This window comes from Alternaria rosae (assembly GCF_020736505.1).
Source record: "Alternaria rosae strain MPI-PUGE-AT-0040 chromosome Unknown BKA58scaffold_1, whole genome shotgun sequence".
NCBI lineage: Eukaryota > Fungi > Ascomycota > Dothideomycetes > Pleosporales > Pleosporaceae > Alternaria > Alternaria rosae.
In genome coordinates, this window is record NW_025763570.1 from 666,761 (window position 1) to 689,020 (window position 22,260).

At 52.2% G+C, this 22,260-nt stretch overlaps 8 protein-coding genes across 8 annotated transcripts; 4 read left to right on the forward strand and 4 right to left on the reverse strand.

The window, feature by feature from the left end:
• Positions 1 to 800: 800 nt before the first annotated feature.
• BKA58DRAFT_407017 (NAD dependent epimerase/dehydratase family protein-like protein) lies at positions 801 to 2,135 on the reverse strand (the record flags this gene model as incomplete). Its single annotated transcript, XM_046172000.1, has 2 exons — positions 801 to 1,696; positions 1,751 to 2,135. 2 exons carry the CDS (start codon positions 2,133 to 2,135, stop codon positions 801 to 803), a joined length of 1,281 nt encoding a protein of 426 aa, XP_046030403.1.
• Positions 2,136 to 4,067: 1,932 nt separating this feature from the next.
• Positions 4,068 to 6,330, forward strand: BKA58DRAFT_425405 (P-loop containing nucleoside triphosphate hydrolase protein; the record flags this gene model as incomplete). Its single annotated transcript, XM_046172926.1, has 3 exons — positions 4,068 to 4,473; positions 4,539 to 5,938; positions 5,981 to 6,330. The coding sequence occupies 3 exons, from the start codon at positions 4,068 to 4,070 to the stop codon at positions 6,245 to 6,247; spliced, it is 2,073 nt and encodes a 690-aa protein (XP_046030404.1). The 3' UTR covers positions 6,248 to 6,330.
• An 18-nt stretch (positions 6,331 to 6,348) lies between these two features.
• Positions 6,349 to 12,306, reverse strand: BKA58DRAFT_415705 (uncharacterized protein). Its single transcript, XM_046172565.1, has 3 exons — positions 11,712 to 12,306; positions 7,924 to 11,553; positions 6,349 to 7,875 (listed from the first exon to the last, which is right to left on the reverse strand). Exons 1-3 carry the CDS (start codon positions 12,069 to 12,071, stop codon positions 6,568 to 6,570), a joined length of 5,298 nt encoding a protein of 1,765 aa, XP_046030405.1. The 5' UTR covers positions 12,072 to 12,306; the 3' UTR covers positions 6,349 to 6,567.
• Positions 12,307 to 12,479: 173 nt separating this feature from the next.
• On the forward strand, positions 12,480 to 14,484 carry BKA58DRAFT_407020 (RNA methyltransferase; the record flags this gene model as incomplete). Its single annotated transcript, XM_046172001.1, has 2 exons — positions 12,480 to 13,874; positions 13,921 to 14,484. 2 exons carry the CDS (start codon positions 12,480 to 12,482, stop codon positions 14,482 to 14,484), a joined length of 1,959 nt encoding a protein of 652 aa, XP_046030406.1.
• Positions 14,485 to 15,856: 1,372 nt separating this feature from the next.
• BKA58DRAFT_305624 (uncharacterized protein) lies at positions 15,857 to 16,874 on the forward strand (the record flags this gene model as incomplete). The annotated part of the gene is made up of 4 exons (XM_046167074.1): positions 15,857 to 15,905; positions 15,958 to 16,304; positions 16,394 to 16,584; positions 16,676 to 16,874. 4 exons carry the CDS (start codon positions 15,857 to 15,859, stop codon positions 16,872 to 16,874), a joined length of 786 nt encoding a protein of 261 aa, XP_046030407.1.
• Positions 16,875 to 18,274: 1,400 nt separating this feature from the next.
• On the reverse strand, positions 18,275 to 19,005 carry BKA58DRAFT_371720 (uncharacterized protein). The gene is made up of 2 exons (XM_046169056.1): positions 18,714 to 19,005; positions 18,275 to 18,657 (listed from the first exon to the last, which is right to left on the reverse strand). Exons 1-2 carry the CDS (start codon positions 18,815 to 18,817, stop codon positions 18,450 to 18,452), a joined length of 312 nt encoding a protein of 103 aa, XP_046030408.1. The 5' UTR covers positions 18,818 to 19,005; the 3' UTR covers positions 18,275 to 18,449.
• Positions 18,996 to 19,844, forward strand: BKA58DRAFT_3872 (prion-inhibition and propagation, helo domain-containing protein). The gene has a single exon (XM_046170536.1). It carries the CDS (start codon positions 19,141 to 19,143, stop codon positions 19,618 to 19,620), a length of 480 nt encoding a protein of 159 aa, XP_046030409.1. The 5' UTR covers positions 18,996 to 19,140; the 3' UTR covers positions 19,621 to 19,844.
• On the reverse strand, positions 19,845 to 22,162 carry BKA58DRAFT_3879 (heterokaryon incompatibility protein-domain-containing protein). The gene has a single exon (XM_046170607.1). The coding sequence runs from the start codon at positions 21,866 to 21,868 to the stop codon at positions 20,069 to 20,071; it is 1,800 nt and encodes a 599-aa protein (XP_046030410.1). The 5' UTR covers positions 21,869 to 22,162; the 3' UTR covers positions 19,845 to 20,068.
• Between the last annotated feature and the right edge of the window lie 98 nt (positions 22,163 to 22,260).

Consider the following 22,260-nt stretch of genomic DNA (forward strand, 5'->3'; position numbering starts at 1 on the left):
GAGGGAGCATCTCATTGCGTTTTGATCAGTCGCAGGATTGGGAAGAAATAGATCACATGCTCGGATACATGTGCTCTTTCTTCTTGAGTGCGAGAAAGCGTCTAGAAGATTGTCGCACGTGCGCTATCATGGGACTAATCGGCTGATCAAGATGCAATATATTCTATTTCACTATATCCGGGTCTATGGGTTGTCATTTTCCCTTGCTTTCAAGCGGTCTCTACCCTACACAAGCACTCATCAAGTTGAGTCAACTGAAGCCGCCCAAGGTATAAACATCATCCGCCTTACTCAATCTCCTTAAACTATCGCTGGGGAGTTGCCCATGCCTCGCTACTCACCGGTGTACGCTTTGAGGATGATTAAAAGCGAGTTGAAGATCGTTCCAGTAAGTCCTGTCGACGGAAACTGTCTGGGTGCTTTGGCGATCCTCAGCAAGGCGACATGCGGGCAGCAGTGGGTGTTCGAGTGTCTTCTCATGGAGGAAATGACGAAGAGACAAGCGACTCACGAAACTTTGCAGGAGATCGATGTCGTCAAAGTCATCAAAGAGTTCTATAAAAAGGCTTTCGCGATTGGATTTGTTTGGGAAGGCTATGTGAAGCTTTGGGACGATACAGAAAATCTGATTTATCAATGAGAGACAGTGTATCGTCGGGAAAAGCTGATATTTAGACTTTTCCTGGGCTCAAGCTCGAGCTGTCTTTGCACGGTCACGACGTTACCACAAGTCTAGTGCGTCGTTGAGAGCCAATGCATATCTAGATATGCAAAGGTCATGATACAGTCTATCTAGCATACTACATCCCTAGAGGAGGAATCATCTTGAGATGTGCGAACTCTCCAAGCACCTCCCTGATAGCGTCATTTGAATCCACAAACCCATGCCAACCCATCTTCCGCGCCTTGTTCATCGTAAGATCCAGAGAAGAGCCCATCAAGCCCCCATCCGTAAATCCAAAGATACGATCGATATCCATATCTTGGAGCTTGTCAACCTTGAGGCCATGCTTAGAAATGATCTCCTCCCATGCCTTCTGTATCTTCTCTTGCTTTGCCCAATCCGTCAGCGTGAAACGCACGCGGAGCTTTGCTGGTGGGCCGAAGCCTCGCGGGGGCGGATCATGCTTTGTGGTAATGACCGTGTAGGCACTGTCGTCCAGGCTGGGAGTCTCATAGCCAATGCCATACCAACCCGCGTACTTTGGCCAGAAGTTGCCCCACGTGAAAGTTGTACCATCCATAGTATTGAACTTTTCGTTCTTCGCTCCATCGTTAAGTACAGCCCATTGCTCCATGTACGCGTTCATCTTGCTGCTCGACATGCACCTGTTCGCCTCCCATGCTTGCAGATCAGTCGGAAACTCGAGCTTTTCGCCTAGGTGTTTCTGTACACTTGCGTAGACACCGAGCGGAAAGACAAGGTTCATTGCGGCGTCTGGCACAGCACCGAGGATACCTGCTGGCATGCATACGTTCCACTCGATACCTTGCGTTTTGCAAAAGTCCCAGAGGAAATCTTCTTGTGGGTAGTAAAAATTGGGTTCGAGAGTGACGCGCGCTGCTGTTTCTTCCTGAGGAGTCGCTGCTGGACCGAGATGGATACCGTAGTTCTTTGCGCCGGTCTGGAGCATGATGCGCTTTGGCTTGATGTTGGCTATGGGGAGAGCTTCACAGAAGTTCTTGAGAAGCGCGGCTGCGGCAGGTTAGTTTCATAGAATTGGTATGTGATAGATCAGCCAGCGCGTACTGTTCACCTTGCACATCTCCTCCGCGTCGCTCCACAAGCCACCACCTTCTTTTGGCTTGACTTGCACGTACGAGTAGAAAAAGACGTAGTCGGCTTTGACGCCCTTGTCCTTCAGCACTTTCGCGATCTCCTCCGAATCCTTCAGAAAATCGAGAGGAATATGCTCGGCATTCTTCGGTAGTCCATCGGGAATTGCGGGTGGTCGCCGCGACAAACAGTAAATCTTGGTCCATCGCTCGGGATCTTGCGCTAGTACGCGCAGCATGTAGTTACCAGAGATACCATTTGCCCCGGTTACAATGGCTGTAAGCCCTTTCAATGACGAGGGGTATACAGGTAGGCCGTGAAAGATGCCTTTGCTTTCGACAAGCTGCTGATTGGACATTTTGGATGGACCAGTGTAGAGAAAATGTGACGAAGAAAGGAAGGGATAGTACTGAGCGGCTCGAGAGTAACATAACTGACAGACCTGCTCATGTGTCCGACGAATCGATGTCGACCTGTACAACCTCGGATCATGACGTATTGCGGGGAAGTGCAGCAAGATCGATTTCGACAACAGTACAGCATACGGGTGAATACATGTATGACACACTCGATTATCCAGCCAAATAGCGCATGCTTCTGTCACGATTTCCGCGTAGCCCATGCATATTTCATCAGTTTCTTTAGGGCTGTCGTAATCATGACAGCGCGTCCAGTCGCGTCAGGACAACAATCTATATGCAATCAGCAATTCCATGGAAGAAAATACATACTCCCACGCTGATAATGTGATAGCGCTATATATTATCGTAGATCAGATGGACGGCTTTGTCTCCAGTCGTAGCGGTGCCTGAGAAATGCACTGGAGCGCGTCCATGGGTACGCGTTTGCTTCTGAGCCTTAGCGCGGCGCTAAGCAGGGACTGATCGCCACGACTACTACGCGACATTAAACCTACAACCCTAGACATCTCGCCGCAACACCGCCCTCTATCAATGCAATTTGGATCCATTTCTTGGAAATATTAATCACAACATATTTTCCAGCGCCGTCTGAGGCGTCTCATTTCCTCGGCCCTCCCTCTCATAACGCGCACGTTCCAGCCAAACGAACATCTGCGATTCATCACATTCCGAAACGGGTAATCTGCGGGGGCTGATGTTTGGGATGAGCTGTCGACTTCTATACGTCAAATAATCTGATCCTTATCCATTTCTGTTAGAGAATTAGAGGATTGTAGCACTGTAGGACAGCTCCTGGGCTGCCTTACTGCTCGGGATCCTTACATTGCGTCGAAGTGTTCGTTCGCAAAAACATATACCTTCGCTCCATCTCTGGCGGAAATTCTCCGTGATATCGAAATTCATCTAGGACGCCGTTCGACTTATCAATCAGTACAGTCTTAGGAGCGGCGTAGCTCAAAAAGGTCTAGCATTCACGTCTGGTTGACGCTGCTACTTGCACTTCGCAACGCATTAGGACCATACCCAGCGCCATGCCCCAAGCAACCCACCGACCGCATGATTCTTCCGATATGAACGGAGGTCAACATAAGCACGGTAAAACCATGGAAAAGGACATCTCAAAGCTTGTAGCCGTACCTAATATCGCTTTCAGGCCAAAGGAGCAGCAAGTCTTACCGGCGAACCAAGGTATACCAGAGACATCCGGGAGCAATGATACCTCCAAGAGTGATCCGGCTGACATTCAATGGGACTATGATGTGTACGCCGCGCCTTTTGTTCCGCCTGGTCTCCAAGCGATCAATACCGAGGTGGCTACTATCATCCCAACAAGACCCCGACACTGTATCGACTTCGAGCATTACGTACATACCTTCACCGGAACGAGCTTCATATTTTCTTCTCACGCGAGTAATGATGACCTCACGGTCAGATCAGCAGCGAAATATCCTGCAACGCTCAATGAGTCCACCTATCTGCAGCACTTCGACACATCGGCCGCCATAGAGCGTGTAGCGAAGGAGAAAGAAAACGAATCATACGCGATGTATCAAGTCCCACTCTGGCAACAACATCCCTTGGAAGACCTATGGTGTCTGCTGGTGCCAGGACTAAGAGAAGACAACCCACACATTGAGATGGGCGATATGCTCCAGATACGTCAACTGTGTGTTAACGAAACAGGGCCCTTGACTTTGATGCCAAATTATCTGGATGATTACCAATACGGATACATGGGATCCCCTTCAATCGCATTCAGGTCCTGGACGGGCGTACAGCACAATGCCGCAGTTTTCGGTGTTAACCGTGCGCAAGAAACAGTCTATCTCAAAGCAGACGGCCTCTGTCCACCAGTATCGCCTATGCGCATGTTCGCTAACGTTGTAATTCCACTCAAGTTCAACATACTCCAAAGCCGGCGAAGAGCTTTGGCACAACTTAGCTCCGAGCTGAGACTCGTCGGCCTCTCTCCACGAGCATATGGCTACGCATCCTCCAACGGTGCGCTTAATCATTTTGGCGAGTCGCCCGGTGTCAAGTATGCGACAATTCACGCCGATGCCATGAGAGCCGTATCCCACAATTCTCATAACGATTGGAGTCTCCGAATTCTCTTTCCTGATGAAGCCCATGGCAAAGTTCAAACTACACTGCGCAAAGTTCCCCATCGCAAGCTTTTCGATCGCGCCATAAACTACGAACAAGCGCATGCTGTCAATGATATATGCACTAACGTATATGGAACTGTGCCTTACTTGATCAGTGGACCGCCAGGTAAGAGAACGATGGTGCGAACTGCATATAGGGCATACACTGACTTGATATCTTGAACTTTACAGGCACAGGAAAGACAAAGACTCTGGTAGAGACGGTAATGCAACTGTTGAACACTACAGATGTCGGACACACACTTTTATGTGCTCCATCAGAGGCTGCGGCGGATACACTCGCCCTCAGGCTGAAGGAATATCTCTCACGAAAAGAACTATTTCGACTCAACCGGCCAGGAAGGGCTGATAACGAGGTACCGCGGGAGCTATTACAGTACTGCCATATCGAAAACGATATGTTCTGTTTACCACCATTCCGGGAGCTCATGGCTTTCAACGTTGTAATTACTTCTTGTCAAGACGCGGCAATACTCGCAGAAGCAAGAATGACCAACAATGACCTCTGGACCATACAAAGGAACATGCTGTCAGCTTTCAACCCGGACGACGAAATCCCCAATCCGAACCTACACTGGAGCGCCCTGTTCATAGACGAGGCAGCTCAAGCTACTGAATTAGACATCTTGCCTGCCATTAGCGTTGTATGCCCACCATTCACGTATCCGGCCTTATTGCCCCAACCACGCTTAGTGATGGCAGGAGACGAGAAGCAGCTGGGACCACGAACCGCATCCCGCGACCTTCGAGTACGCAAGTCGTTATTCGCTCGGCTTTTCCAACGACCACTATACGAAAACCACCCTCTCTCACGCTCCAAGATCAAGCCTTCGTCTGGCCCACCAGTACTAAGGCAGTCGATGTTACCGATTATATACCCACCATTCACGTTACTAGTCCGAAACTACCGTTCTCATCCCGCCATCCTCAGCGTACCAAGCACTCTCTTCTACAACAACACATTGATCCCAGAAGTCCCTCTACCAAACACCCCACTTCAGCAGTCTGATCTCTGGTGCGGTCGCAAATGGCCCGTCTTATTCATCCCACACACTGGCCTCGATGAAATCGAACGCGACAACGGGGGCTGGTACAACGTCTCCGAAGCACGTATCGCCTGCAACATAGCCCAAACCGTCCACCGCTATTCCTCCGTCAAGCAATCAGACATATGCATCATGTCACCCTTCGCCGCACAAGTCAAACTCCTTCGTTCGCGGATCCGTTCATCCGAGTATGGCAGAGGTGCAGGACTGTGGGACGTCAACATCGGACCATTGGAAGCATTCCAAGGACTCGAGAAACGCGTCGTCATTTTATGTACGACACGAGCAAGAAAGAGGTTCCTGGCTAAAGATCGAGAGATGGGCTTGGGTATTGTGGGAGAAGAGAGGAAGATGAATGTCGCTCTTACGCGAGCGAAAGAAGCACTCTTTGTGATAGGCAACGTCGAGGTTCTGGAGCAAGATCAGCATTGGCGACAGTGGCTGGCGTTTTGTTGGCGGAACGGGTTGGTTGGCGATGAGAAGGGGGGTTGGGATGGGAGTACATTAGTGCAAGAAGGGGGAGAGGTTGGCGTTCTGGAGAAAGCGTTGATTGCTAAAGAAAATCAGGGGAAGTATAAGGGGAAGGCGTTGGGGGCTGGGGTGGGCACGGAGGATGTGGGCGAGTATGATGCTTGGGTTGAGAGTCTGAGGCAGACGCTTGGGGAGGGGGGTGAGGAAGACGAGGGGACAGCTGTTGTAGAGGGTGGTGATACGGTCGGTGGGGCTGAGGAGGAAGAGGTTGTGACGAGGACTAGTAATCTAGTGTCAAACCTTTACGAGGATGATGACGGTTTGGAGCGGGACGCTGCCTCTACTGGAGGAGCGAGAAAGTAAGAAGACACGGAGAAGTGTACGCTTATCACTGTGGTACTACATATGGAGCCCTATATGGTTAGCAGAAATTGTTGGTAAGCTGCAAGTGTTTAATAACATATAATTTTGATGTAAGAACGACAGTCTGACGTTCATTATGGGGTATCAATATGTCTAGCGAACATACTCCAACTCCTCAAAGGCCAAGCACGTTCGAACCCCACAAGCTGAAACACCCATGCCAACCTAGCATGCCATGTCAGAACACCTTTTCCTGCCCCCAAACGCCTGATCAATGATGCCATTCCTACCGCTAATGACCCTCAAGACACGCCAAGCCTCTAGCCCTGAAACAAAAAAACCCTCAGCGCATTCTCCACCTGCTGATCATCATACCCCTGACCTTGCATCTGCTCAACCATCTGCTGCTGCGCAGCCATGCGCTGTTGGTGCTGCATAGCACTATTCGCACTACCCTGCGCTCCTTCCATCTGTGCTTGAAGCGCGAATTGGGCGTAGGAACGGGACGGGTCGTTTGAAGAACCTCTAGACATGGATATGGGCGGGCCCATAGAATCAGATGCTGAGCCAGAACCAGAGCCTCCACCGTTCATACTCCCATTCATCGAGCCCAGCGGCCTCGTATACACACTCTTAGGCGGGCGATCAATCCCGGTATAATTAGGTGGTGGAACGGGCTGGCCCTTAGCCAACGCCACCTTCTCCCTATCCCTCTTCTTCTGCTGCACAAGCGTGCCCTTGACACCACGGAGATACTTCATCGCCGCATCAACGAGCTCTTTCTTTTCCGGCGAGTTCTTAAGCGCCTCGAGCATCTCGCGGACTTGAGTTTCGGATCTGATGTGCGGGCAAGTGCGCGAGTGGCCGAAATGGGCTAGGCCACAGAGATTGCAGTGCTCGACGCCGGCGGCTTTGAGCTCGCAGGCGCCTTGAGGGTGGTTCTTGTGACAGGCGGGGCAGATGCGGTTGCCGAAGGAGCCGTAGGTTAGTCCGAGAGGGTTGCGGACGGGTATTGTGGCGCGCTCGAAGGGTTTGACTGTCACTTCGTTAGTCATTTGGGCTTGTGGCGCTGACTCTGGTGGTGGTGTAGAGATGTCGATGAAGGTGGCTGGTGGGCGGGGTGACGACGCCTGACCTGAAGAGGCGGTTTGACCATCACTGCTGAGATGTGTCGAGGGCTCGAGTCTCGTTCGGGTACCGCCTCTCGGTGGCACAATCTCCACCGGCTTCAATGGCGACATGACAGCTCTCGCACCACCCTTCTTAGACGTAGTCTTAGGCGTAGTTTGAACAGAAATAGTGGCAGCGTGGGACTTCGACGAAGAAACTTGGGACGCACCTGCACCATTCTGCTTGTACAGCGACGAGCTGACGTTGTTTGTTGTACTGCGATGGCGAGCATGACCGAGCTCCTTGGCTGCATCAACCTCGTCAGGACCAGGCTCAGGCTCGCTTTCGTCTTCAGACTCGGCTTGGAAGTCAGTATCACTTTCGGAGCCTGTCTTGTTCTTGCGCTTCTTGCTTGGCTTCTTGATTGGTGAAGGCGGTAATGCGGATTCCTCGCGTCGATCGTCTCCCGCGGCGGATGCTGCATCGGCATCTTTAGGATCTATAATGTAGTCGACAGTCTGCATAATGTTAGTACCTGTCCCGATGAAGAGTAGAGTATGACGTACTTGTTTAGCCCGCCGTCCTCGACCCATAGCCTCTGCCTTTGCAAGTGCCTCAGCGGCCGCGGCGGCTTGTCGTTCTTTCAAGATCTTGTCCCAAACACCGGGATCTGGAGCCACCTGCTCGTCCACAGTATCGAAGTCGTCTTGTAGTGCGCCCTTATCGTTGACCCAAATACGGGCAAAGCCGAATTGAGATTCCGCGGAGTCATCATCACCAGTTTGTGTATTCTCGATCTGGCTACGATCGAGTAGCTTATCGACGGAGGCATCGTCGTAGCGAATTTCATGGTCTGCGTCGTCGTCTTTGAAGAGTTCCGCGGCACCGTACTTGAGTATCGACTCGACGTCTTCGTCTTCGGGATCTTCTCGATCCAAATCCTGAACAACGACCTTGTCAAGAGCCATCTTCTTTTTGCCCATCTGCATGATCTTCTCTTCTACAGAGGCTCGAGTCGCCAGTTGAAGACACAGTACTTTCTTCTTCTGACCGATACGATGAGCTCGAGCAATGGCTTGTAGATCTTGATGAGGATTCCAGTCGGGATCGAGGATGATGACGGTGTCGGCGGTTGCAAGATTAATACCAACACCACCCGCACGGGTGGACAAAAGGAAAGCGAACAAAGGCGAGTCGGGTGCGTTGAATTGATCGATACGCTTCTGCTTTTCAAGAGAGCCCATCGTTCCGTCTAGACGCTGATAAGGAAGCTGCATGCCGTCTAAGAAGTCTTCGATGATATTGAGCATGTCGAGGAACTGGCTGAAGATAAGTACGCGATGACCGCGTTCCTGAAGCTTCGGAAGCAGGGTTTCGAGAAGAGAGAGCTTGGCGGAAGCCTCGACAAGGTTGCGGTGAGAGACAGCGGCAACTTCGCTTCGCTCTTCAATCTCTCTGCTATAGACGAATGGATGGCAAAGACACTTGCGTAGCTGCATGAGGATATTGCTCAAGTTGGCACGTTCCTGTTGCTTCAGCTGCTTGTCGGCGGTGAAGAGAGCTTTGAGGAGTTCTGGGCTCTTGGACAAGATGGACTTGTAGACCTGCTTCTGGAGATGACTCATCGAGATGGGGAGAATGATCTGACCCAGAGGCGGGAGGAAAGTCAGGACCTTGACCTTGGTACGTCGCAGTATGAAGGGTCGGATCTGGTTATGAAGTTCTCGGATATTCTCCGCTGTCATCTCAGCGTACTGCTCCTCAAGCGCAGCTGCGTCGATCGTGTCGTCGAGGAAGTGCAGCAAGTTGAAGAGCTCACGGGCGTTGTTTTGCAGGGGTGTACCAGTCAACAGAAGTCGGAATGGTGCACGAACTGCTGTAAGAGCTGTATACAACTGAGACTTGTCGTTCTTCAAGCGCTGACCTTCGTCAACGACAAGACCTGCCCAGCTAACACCCCTGAAGAATCTCCTGCAGTTGTCATCAGCGGCTGCGTCGTACGAGGTTACGACGATATGGCATCGCAAGTCTTTCGTCTTCTCGGGATACATCTCGTACTGGTAGGCCATCTCACGAGCCTTGGCGGACCCGAAGTAGGCCACCACACGAAGAGACGGCGCCCATTGCTTGATCTCTCGGCGCCAATTGGCACATGTCGAGTTGGGGACTACAATCAGAAAGGGAAAGCAGTTGTGCTCTTGGATGAGGGTCGCCATGAAGGCAATGACTTGGATCGTCTTTCCGAGACCCATCTCGTCGGCGAGGATGGCGTTCTTTTGATCGTACCACTTGTAGTAAAGCCAGTTGAGACCCTCCAGCTGATACTTCATCAGCTCGCCACCAACAAGGTTATCAGGCTGTTTTTCTCGCTCAAGTTTGGCGAATGGTGTACTGCGAGCCTTCTCGATGCGTCCTTTGAGGGGACCTTGCTTGGGAATCTTGACGTAGCGACCAGCCACCCAGTCGTTGTAAGCAGTGACAAAGTCGAGCCACCTGTCACCGTCTTCTGGGGTCGGTACGCTCTCCCACACCGTGTCTTCGTAGCCAAGTCCTTTGTACTTGATGAGCGCCTTGTCGACTTCTTTGATACGAGCTTTGTCGATCTCTTCGCTACGGACTTCGACGTAGCTCGTGTACTTGATGTCGAGGACGATGTCGATACGGAGGTACTCCTCGGGGATGGCGTCTTCAGTTCGCATCTTCGGTCCATCCTCTCGCTTGAAGAAGGCTTTGCGCTGGACTGCAGCAGTGACGCCCCAAGTCCAGGCTCCGGAGTGCCATGCGGATCGAAAGTAGGATTCATTCTCCCACTTGATCAAGTACTGCTTGTCGTCTTCGCAAACGAGTTCGCATGGTGTACCCGGGCGATATATCTCAACATCCGATGGGCGCCAAGCGATGATACCGCCTACCTTCTGATCGAACGTCTCGTCGCACTCCTTGCAGAGCCATTTGCCAGAGTACTCACGGAAACGCTCATCTGCCATTTCCTCATCGTCGCGATTGACGTCCATAGCGTACGGCGACATGGGTGGTAGATGATGGTAGTGCCAGGCACGAGAGCACTTAGTGCAGCGGAACATGACATTGTTGGGGTCGTTGACAAGCTCAGAAGGTACGTCAACGACTGGATCATGGCCGTCATTTTCCTCACGCTCCTTCATCTCCTGCTGTGTGGTTTTCCGACGTCTAAAGGGTCGACATGAAGCACCCGAGACAGCGCAATCCTGACATTTGGATAGATCAGGGGCAGTGGCGTCTTTTTTCTTGTAGAAATTGATACACCTCTTGCATTGTAGGACAAACTCCTCATCTCCGATCTTGGTGACTAGATGATCGCGAGTGGAGCGGTTGCCTAAGCAGTTCTTGTGGTAAGCCAAAGAGCAGCCTTGACAGTAGACCAGGGGCGCGAGGTTGGGGCCATCGAAGCATACTTCGCAACCCTCGGCGTGTCGCGCACGGAAAGGGTCACTTCGAGGTAGTTTCGGAAACACTTCTCGGACGACTGAGACTTTCTGTGCTACCACTTTGGGAGCCGAGTCGGATCGATAGACGTCATTGATACCCGCTTCCTGCATGTTGTTTGTAGCACGTGTTGCCCGATCAGATTGTCGGACGCCCGCTCGGGGTATCTTCTCAGGCTTTGTAGCACGCAGATGACGTCCCTTGCGTTTGCGACCTGGTAGAAGATCTGAACGGAGGATGTCTGAGGCGCTGGAATCGTCCGTGGTTCCATCTTCCGAGTCTTCCTTTTCATCCTCGTTGTCGTAGGCGTTTGTTCGAATCGGCTGTCTTTTTGAACGTCGTGTGGGTTGTTGTACGCCTTTGCGAGGCCGACGCTTCCGCTTCTTGCGGCCGTCTTCAGAGTCTTCTTCACTTGTGGACAGTGCAATGAGATCGCTATTCTCTGAGCGACCTCTTGCTGGACGTCCTCGACGAGCTGCGCGCCGTAAGCCCTGTGAGCGGCCATTGCGACGACCTGGTGAATCGGAGGCAAGCTCGTCTTGATCGTCGTCTTCGGAAGAGGAGATGGGGATAGCTGAGATATCTACGAAACCGTCGTGATCAGCGTTGCCTGTTCGATTACGAAGCCTCATGTTGCCGTCGCTACCGATCGCGTTCAGATCGTCGTCGGGTTGGAAGGTTTGTAGTGCCTCTGGGCCACCATTAAGCTCGAGGAGCTCTTCGAAGGTAATCTATAGACCTTTGGTCAGCTACCGAAAGTAGAGAGTCGTAGAAAAGGAATCCAAGCAGAGGTGGTGCCTATATAGCAAGACCAGCTGCACCCGGTGCGAGAGCTGCCTTTACCGGTAATAGAAAGGCAGTTCGGAATCTCAAGAGTGTTGTCACTCACATGCTTGACGCGGCCACCCGAAAGCTTGACCTCGTAGATCATCTCACCCTTCCTCCCGGAGAACTCGCGCAGGATTCTCTCCACTTCATCTTGAGGTTCGTAGTACTTGTACTCCGCTTTCTTGACTTTCGCTGAGGGTATCCGAACGCACACCGCCCGCCGCTTGCGAGGCGGAGTTTCGACGTGCATAGTAAAGTCTTCGTTTATGTCGTCCTGCATTGACATGGTAGCGGGGCAATCGGACGCTTCCCTCGCAGGCGCGGGGCGGGGAGCATTCAGGGCAGCGTTTGCCTTGGGGCCTGGTGCTGGCTTCCTCTTGAACGCTGCCATAAGCGCTGCGCCATCTTTGTCACTGCTCATGTTTGCGGTTTGCGATGCGTGTGCTCGATGTGATACGCAGCTGCGGGAAGGCTCCTTCGGCGACTTTGGGAGGAATCTATATCGACAGCATCCAATGGGCCCGACTCGGTCGAAGCGTGCGAAAAAGAATCGGCGTAGGCCTCGATTTCCTCGGGAGGTCCGATGTACAATCTGAAATGCGACATGAGTGCGTAACGGGGATGCAGGCGCGCTGCTGTACCGCGGTTTCCGTCGCGTCTCGATGAACGATTATAGCGCCTAAACGCCAGACGCGTGACTTCGCGTCCCGCGCTTGTGATCTTAGTGCGAACGCCTGTCTTGGCAATCAGGAACTTTTTGTCGCATCGCTTTTGCGCTGGTAACAAGTCAAATCTCGGAATCCACCACGACTGTAGGATTGACCTTGTTATGGTTTATCTTTGCCTATCTAGTAGCACGCTACTACGATCCCAACCACTGGTCACTCCGCGCAGCTTCCTCCGCTACAAATCCATTACTGCCGCCATCGAGAGGGGCAGGCAGGGTGGACCAGACCGACCCTTCAGACCGCGGACACGAAACAATCGCAACGATGAAAGAGATGAACCGGTGAAGACCCGCCGTGAGGCACGGTTCGAGAAATTCGGTCCTCCTCGCGACGATCCAGAACCAAGATTCGGTGATCGCTCGACTGTGACACCTCGCAGTAGCAGATTCGGACGTATACCCCGTGATGACGATGCACCCAGTCGGTTCAAGGAAGAGCGACCTAGTGGCTCTGGAAGAGAACGATCGAGCGGTTTTGGAAGAGAGCGACAAAGCGGGTTTGAGCGAGAGCGACAAAGCAATTTCGGAAGAGATGCGCGCGGAACGGGAGCTGAGCAGCGCCCACACAACACCAGCGACGCACAAACAGAATTCATGAGGCTGCATCGCGAGAGAAGACAGTCTTCCCCGTACTCGTTTGATAAGATAGGGAGACGGATGGGTGATACAAAACCACCAGGAGCTTTCCGACGCGATGAGGATGGCTCTAGGTCCCGGCCTCGCATGACAAATGATCGCAACGATTCACGGAAACAGAAGCCAGAGAGAACTTGGAGGGATGACAGGGCGCCTTCATATACCACCCGTACTCGCGATGTAGTAGACGAAGGTGTTACTGAAGCACGATCCTCTCCAATGGGATCAGGCGCCCCAAGAGATGACGATGCAACATCTTATAGTCCGCGAACGCGCGATGGGAATGACCGTTCGTTCGAACCACGATTCTCCCACAGACCGGATTCGAAGGGCGCTAGAAGAGAGCGCTACGGACGAGAGTCGTCTGATGCCGGCTCCGCGACAAGAAGTGGCCCAGACGCACAAAAGCCTTCCGTGCGAGGACCAGAGTCACTCCCTTACACGACTGCTGCTTCAGAGTTCGTTTACGGGTATGGCAGCGTGGTCGCTGCGATCAAAGCGAACCGGCGTAAGTTCTACAACCTCTATGTACACTCACGGGGTGCGAGTAGAGAGGGCCTCATGTCTCGTATCAGGTCCCACAAGCTATTCCCCATCACACAAGAAGTTGGAGATGAGTATATGCGCGCTCTGGACAAAGCGAGTAGTGGTCGCCCACACAACGGCGTGATCCTCGAGGCATCGCCTCTGCCTGTTCCTCCTATCACTGAGCTGAAGACGGCGTCTCTCGAAGACGAGAGCTTTAGGGTTGCACTTGACAGCCAAAGTGCTGAAGACGTGCTCGTCAACGGCAAGCAAGAGCTATACTCTTACAAGTCTGGAGGGTGGAGACACCCGCTGATTCTCTACGTCGATGGGGTAGTAAGTGCAACAACACCGCCCGTAAGATGGTAGCTAACAACGGCAGGTCGATGAAGGCAATCTTGGGGCTATCGCACGCTCAGCCTATGTCCTGGGTGCGGATGCCATCATTACACCGACCCACCATACCGCAAACTGGAGCCACATCGCGGTCAAGGCCTCGGCTGGTGCCGCTGAAGCTATCCCGCTTTTCAAAGTCGGAGACCCAACCGACTTCCTAAAGAAGAGCGCAGGTGCAGGATGGTGCATATACGCGAGCGACGCGATTCCGCCTGCGCCATCAAATCTCTCGTCATCCGACGACGCACCCGAGCCCGGGGCCAACAAGGTAGTTTACACTATTTCGCAGGGTAGGAAACGTCTTCCCGCCGACCACAGCCCAGTTGCCGAGCACCCCACGATCCTCATGATGGGTGCTGAGGGCACAGGATTGAAGACCAGTCTGGTCAACCTGGCGAGATACAAGGTCGGAATCCCCCATGGCCGCGAGGCCAACGAGGTCGGAGTCGACAGTTTGAATGTTAGCGTTGCTGCGTCGATACTCTGCTACGAGATGCTGCAGAAGCCGAGGACACAGCCTAAGCGCGACCCCGAAAACGTTGTCTTCTAGACTACCATTACTTCGAGGAAACTGTCCTCTGTACTATATGTGTACTTTGATAAAGCTCCATTGTAAGCTTGCAGGTTAGACATGCCAGGCTAAGATGGGCAGGTCGTCCAATAGCCGTCAACGACGTGCGTCGTTATCAATTCGCTCTCTCCTCCGTGCGAGGCATGCGCCGTTGCAGCACTAATCGTCCAATGACAGATGCAGGCCAATATGGTAGCTGCATGATGCTGCAGTGCGGAGTGCATCCACTAGGTCCTTCCCGACTACCTAGCTCAGCGCCTCTTATCACCGAGGCCTCCCTAGACTAGCAACAATGGCTTCATAGCGACATCAATCGTGAGGCTCAAAGCGGTGAGCAAATTTGAAATGATCATTGCTGTACTCGCGTCCAGCTGGTACCGCAATCTACCATTCCAATATCACATCGACCCCACGTGTTCGCTACAGTTCGCATACCGGTGGGCTGACGCTGATCGGTGGTGTGGCTGGTGTGCGTGACCAGATCCTTATCAGTGTATGCAACTGCAAATCCATCATCCCATCCAAAAATGCCTCGTACCTGTGACACGCAAAGATTCGGAGTCGAAGGATACGGAAAAGTTCACAAGACTTGACAAAAGTTTAAGTTTCAAGGAAGTAACAGAGCCTAGGATCATGCCATGTCCATCACGACATGATCGGCGATCGGAGCATGGCGCAAAGCTCAACATGGGATTTGACACCGCTTTTCCGAAATGCGATGCAGATTTTGCGCCATCCGCGTCGACGAATCCTCCGCGCTCGCTTGGTGAAAGAGACATGTCGCATAACGTATGTACATGGAATAAGAATGCCAAAACCGTGACACTTCGCATACCCACAACGCGCTATGCGCTATCAGTGGGTGGGTGGTGTCGAGAGAAAAGTCCTAGCGGTGAAATGAAGCTAAACGCGCGTGGGGAAAGGCGTCCAAGCGCCCCTGTCGTCATGGAGCACACGCCTCGCCATACCACGATCCTCCCCCTCCTAGCGCGATTCCAGACGGGAGAGCAGCGTTTTTCACACACCCACCCTCTGCCATACCATGGTGTCGCTCTGACCCCGTGTAGCCCCGGCTGAATCCGTCCTCCCCGCACCTGCTGCTGCCCTCCGTCACCTGGCGACTGTTTATCTATTCGCTCGGTCGCGCCTGCAACCCACCCTTTGTACTCGAACCGCCGCCTAGAGTTAGAGCCTCTGTCCTGCGCATCTGCACGCTGCACGCCTCACACCTAATCGCGCATCCCGCAGTATCATAAACCCCGCAACTCCTCCCTTTGCGCCACCTTCTCGATTCGACAAGAGATTCGGGGCGAATCTCCTCACCACCTGCTAGAGACTTTACACATCCACCATGACGCGAAGAATTGTATATGGCGTGGGGCTTATCCTCACTTTGGCCTGTAAGAGACGATGATAATACCGATACCAAGGGAAATGAGACTGACCGCGCAGGCACCATCATGACCATCGCCAGTATCTCGATGCCGCGATGGGTCAGCTATAGCCCCGACGGCAAGCGCGAATACTCGTACGGCCTCCACAGTCGCTGCTCCGCCGTCACGGGCACCTGTGTCCCCTTCCCCAAGATGAGCGACTGCACAAAGGACCCGTCCTTCTGCAACATGTGGCGGACAGTCGGCTTCCTGACTTCCTTCGGCGTCGTCGTCGAGCTCTGCGCCATCGTATCCTTTATCGTCATCATCTCAGGCGGGGTCCAGCGCCGCGCCGCAGGCTGGCAGGTCGCCGTTGGCGTACTTTCCTTCAGCGCCATCGTCCAGTGCGCCGGCATGGCTATAGTGGTACGTGATCTCCCCGCGTTTTCCCTGCTTCCTGCAGGGTCTGGGGTCCCTATCGCAGAAGCAATGCATGCTAACAGTCACACGCTCAGGCCTTCCTCTTCGACCACGACGAGCGCTTCTGGTCCGGCTGGCACCTCGACCTCTCCTGGACCCTCTGCACCGCCAGCTGGACCATCCTCTTCCTCACCTCCGTCGCCATCGCCGTATCCGCCTTCTACCTCCCCGTCGAAGGCGACTACGAGCTCATTCCTGAAGAATACTACGGTCCGCCAGACGATCGGTAAGGCGCCCAGCTACATCTACATCCACATCGCACATGGTTACGCGTAAATCCTTGTGCACAAAAGAATTGTTTTAATTTGGGCGTGTAGGCTTCTTTCGCGCATATCCGCTTGGGACAACGGCTTCAAAGGCCCCGACTCGGGCATGCAGTATAGTTACCAGCGCGATCAGGATTCCATGAGCGATGTTGTTAGTATTGCGGCGAGTAGTATTGCGCCTAGTGATCGCATGAGAAGGGGGAGCAGTATTGCGCCTGGTAATCGGAGGGAGAGTGATGCGAGGAGATAGGTGGATCACGAACGACGGTTTATGTGCATAATGTGGTGGGACTAGGATGGGGGAGGCGGAGGCATATCTTTATTACTTTGGGCAATAGTCTGGTCTTTGTTGCGCTTTTTGCGAACTTGTTTCGTTTTGTTTTGTTTTGTTTTGTTTTGAGGTTTTTGGTCTACGATACCCTACTGCCATCCACCGGTGGTTGGGCATATATCTTCTCAGCCAGTCTGGATATAAAATATTAGAATCGGCAATTGATTCGGCTTTCTACTCTCAATGCAGTCGACTATATTCTGAGACTTGGCTTATGAGTTCCATTTTGGCTTGCAAGTCCCCGAAACCCGTGGATCAGTACCCCGATCGGTCTCGTTCCAGAGACGTTTGATGAAGTTGTGCTTTGTATTGGATAAAATTGTCCTCAATAAAAGTGGTAACTCGTAGACCATCGCCGAGCTCATTTGCGGTTCGTTGGTGATGAGTCAACACGAGAACTGCGCAGTGTATCTCTATGGGAAATGATTGCGAAGTCCTTTCGGGGTTGTTGGTCGACCTGATCGTTTCATAGTATCCTTGATCTTGTTGGACGAAGCGTGTCATTAGTTCATCACATTGTAATGCTAGAACACCATGCGCTTTTGCTTCGTCTATGGAAAAGTTGACATCCGTACCTCGATTAATGTCGAGCAGAAAGTCATGTAACGAAGGATGGTGAAGCTGGAGTGATTCATATTCATCTTTTGGTATGTCGAGTATTGCATGCAAGCCTTGGACGGTCCTTTCGATGCCTTCTTTCCCAATAATTAACAGATGACCTAGCGCTTGCACACTGCGAGGTAACTGCTGCAGTCAGAGTTTCGAGCACAAGCCTCAGCATCTTGCATTGATCCTCCTTCTCTTCAGTGGTATATTCCGGAGTAAGTCAGTCTCGCAGGACGGTAAGGTATAAGTTGTCGAGATATCTTTCGGGGCCGACTGGACTGTCGCCGTCCTGTTCCATCATGGATTTAAGTCTTTGCACCGCAAAACGTCTTCCTTGTCGTATGCATCTACACACGATCGCCGCCCAAATGAAAAGGCCGCCGGCCCTTTGTGTCATCTTTGCGATCATTTCTGGGCCGGGCCAATCTACAGATAGATATTGTTATTTACAGATAGTCATAAGGTTCTGCTTCAGGAAGAGCGTTATGTCAGCATTGACTATGTCTGGCGATATGCGGTGGAGCACATAGCGCTGAAGCAATGCGTTCGACCCATGGTCAAAACCATGCCGGATTGGTACTTCAGGTCTGCTCGTCAGGAGTATCCTGAGTTGTAGTCTGCCCGGGTCCTGGAGTTCAGCCAACAGCTCGATGATCTTGCCAATATTGTCATCGCCATCGCACTCGTCCAGTGCGTCAATGACTAAGACAACAGAGGTCAGACGTTAGGGAACTTGGTTACCACTTCACATATATGCTGGCGCATTCCTGAAACATGACTCACAAGCTGGAAAGCGATGCTGGTTGCATGACTAACGTCGCCGCCGCCTTTGGAGAAGAAGAAACTGGCCGCTAGGCTACTACGATCGCTAAGCCTACGAGCCACAGTTCACGCGATCGTCGACTTCCCGGTGCCAGCTAGGCCGTTCAACCAGTACAAACAGTGCTCATCTTGTGCATTGGCCCAACTGTATATCTCTTCCAAGAGGGAGATTCGTGTGCCGGGAAGGCAGAAAGGCTCGGGTTGCCTGACATACGCATTTAATGGCGCCTCGACAGCGTGCGGTAATAGCTCGAGCTCGGCGCCCGAGGTTTGACTACAGTTCCGTCAGCAACGTTACACCTTTCTCTCAATTCTAAAGAGTGCACATACTCCACAACAATCTGACCATGATTCTGGTACACTCCCGCTTGAATGGCGAACCGCCAACCATCGTTATTGAAGCTGACAGGCTGAGTACGTATTTGTGAATCCATAGCCGCTTAGTAGCAAGAGCGAACGAGAGCGACATATCAGAGAGGACACCAGGTACTATAAAGACATAGGGCAATCGTATGTCGGCTCAAGGAAAGTTTTGTGCGCATAGCAGGGCTGAGGCAGTCGAAAAGGTGATCTGCGAGGCAGACTCTCGGACAGCTGAAGGCAGGTCATGCAGCCACTGGCCACACGCAGTGGTTCAGCCTCTCGCGTGAGCAGCAACGAAACCGCGAGCCTTTCCGCACTATTTCTTGCACAAATCCTTCCCTTCTGCGATCTTCATTTCTGAATCATCGCCATCATCTTTTTTCCGGCTCTCACTATGGAGCCAGCCGGTCTTGCACTTGGCATCCTCGCCCTCACAGGCACGTTCAATAACGCCATAAACTGCTTCGAATACATTCGACTTGGCCGCGCTTTCGGCACCAACTTTCAAACTAGCTTGCTCAAGCTGGACAACGCGAGGCTACGACTTTCACATTGGGGCGAATCTGTTGGATTAGACAGCGACTTCAGCAACGCCCACAACATCAAGCTGGCGACAGGACCGCCCGGAGACGTGGCTGCAGCCGAAAGAGTACTGTCGCAGATAATGGACCTTTTCGCAAACGCTGAGGGTATATCCATCAAGTACAAGAACCGGTCAGGAGAAGTCGAGTGGAACCTTGCTATCATCGACTCAGCCACAAACATGGAGCCTGTGGGCCAATTGCTACACGAAATAATGCGCTCTCTGTCTATCAAACGCCACGGCAAAAAGTACAATGGGCACTTTACAAAGAGAAGCACTCCAAGAGGTTGATTGAAGATATTACGGATCTCGTCAGCGATCTCGTGGAATTATTTCCTGTGGCACGCGAAGAGCAGCGCAGGCTGTGTAGAACAGACGTGTCGGAGATCAGCTCCAGGGACTGTCTTCGTGCTTTGGAAGAGATTGCAGCATTGCAAGACAAGGAACTCAATCGAGCACTCGTAGAGACCTTGCAGTCAGAGGCTAATAGCTTCATGTCAATGCGAACATCAGGCCAACGCTGACATCCGAAACAGGATAACAGGAACGCGACGTTCAATAACTACGAGTCTAAGATTGGTCAGCAAGTGGGTTGGACACATATTTCTGGTAGTCAGATGTTCAATGTCTCGTAGCGAACTCCATAGTTCACGCAATGTGAGACGTACTCTATCTCTAGGCTCAGTAGTCCATCTTATTGAATCTTGCTCGCTCTCTCAGATCGTTGGTCGTGGCGATGTTAGATAAGAACAATATCTTTCGTCTCCTCATCGTTTCGCATAATCTCCCCATCCATATGGTCGAGCAGAAAGCAGTCCCCTATAAAATGATAAGCGTTCGCATTATCATGCGCTCCCTCTGCCTTCCGCAGTACAACCGGCACCCGCATCCCCATCAGGGCGCAAACATCATCCCCAGGCCTTACACCTGGATAAGCCAATCCCATATTCCCCTTCTCCGTGACATAAAAGCAGCGGTCTTCCGCGGCGATTATAACTGGCGACAGATACGTTGTATGGAACGGGAAGACGTCAGGCTCCAAATCCAAAAACTCTTGCCAGTCTTCCAGACTGGGCAGATCTTCATCTCTACTGCGGCGCCATGAGGTACCTTCCCCGATCGAGTGCAGCGTCGCGCATATTGCGCGCTGAAAAGGCTTCCGGATAATCGCTTCGTCAGTGCAGGATAGTGCCTCCATGGCGAGTTTGTGCCACTGTCTCATATTGGCCATCATCGCCCTCGGGCCAGATTTAAGAGTGTGTGGTGCGCCCACATGACGAATGACATCGGCTTTCCGTGCTTTGACATAAAGCTCCCATTTGTCGGTTGAGATGAATGTGCCCAGTGGTTCACCACTACAGTCGTACATTGCGGCAAGACTTACCCTATGGCGCTCATACATGGGGTCGGTGGGCATATTAGCAAGATCGCGAACCCAAGATGGTCTGCCGTCGCTATTCGGCCCAAACCCGTTGCCTTGCAGGATTCCCGAAACGTCCGCAGTGTGATCTAACATCAATCGGTATACATCCGTCCAGGTCTCCGCTAAGGGTTCCGTGTAGTCGGGTTTGTACTTCCCGAACATCCGCGGCGGTGCTAGCGCCAAGATGGAAAAGACTTTGTCGCGGGGGTCATGACACTGTCGCTTCGAGAATGAGAGCAGAGTTTCTTTGAATGGCATAACTCCCTCGATAGTGGATGAATGACCAGGTATAGTTGCAATGCTGCCATGATAATACTCTCGGAACCAATTGATCGTCTCATGCTCGTACATGAAGGCGTCAATAACCTTAATCTTGAGCCAATGCTTCTTCGTTTCTCGGCTATCAGGCAGGCAGCAGTGTTTGACTCGGGTGTCTTGGTTTCGGATTGCTTGTGCGAAGCGGTCCCAGGTCGTGTTGCAGGTTCCGTACCAGAGGAGGGTGGATTTGGGTAGGATGACTTCTTGAACGGTCCAGGATCTTTGCCACCATGGACTCCCTGTCATGAGATCGAAGGCAAGTCGGTGGTTAGTGAACTCTTCGCTTGGTTTTCCGTCATGCTCATCGAGAATTGCGGGGAGAGTGTGCCAGTGTTTTCCTTCTGCCATATGCTCGATCCAGGCGAAGGGGGCTGTTCCTAGTGGTAAAGCATCTGATATTGCGCCCAACCAGATGTGTACGACGGAACATCCGGAGTAGATGTCGCCCATCATGGCCACCTGGTGCGATTTCTCGCTCAGATCTGCTTGGTTTATGCACATGGCATCCGCCCAGAGCGTGAGTATTTCGTTTGGATCTCGGATGTGATAGAGAAAGTCGAAGAGATTCGTTGTAATTTGCACTTCCTGACCATCTACTTCGATCGGTACCGTCTTGTTGGGATCGCCCCATACATAGGAGACGCATGCATAGGTCCCAGTAGCACTGGCGAGATCCTTTACGCTCAGTGTGGCTGTTATGCGGTCAGTGCTAGACGGGTAGAGATGTAGCAACCGAATTTCTCGTCGACTGACGTCTAGCGGTTTTCCTTGATACTTAAACAAATTGTGAGTGTCCATCTTTGATGACGATAGGATCTAGATTGGAGGAGGTGAAGGACGTGGTTTATCTGAATGCGAGAAGCCGATGTCGCCGTCTTCCCACTTCATTTCTGCAGCCTTACATAGTCTGAAGGCATTCGAGGTATTCACAGACTCTTTCTCTTCTAGGAAGTTAGTATGATTGAATCTGGCGACGTTCCACGTGATGCCGTGGGGTGAGGGATGAATAAGCATTCTGTTGGTCGTGCTTGTGTCTGGCGATACGCGAAACCCACAGCTACCTCGGTAGACTCAAGGAGAAGGTACGACATCAACGCAACTCTTTGGGCTGAGTTCAGTTCGATGTTTAAATGGTTGCGCTGCGATTGCGAAACTCATGGCGGAGCGACCGACTGGAGGCATCACTCAGG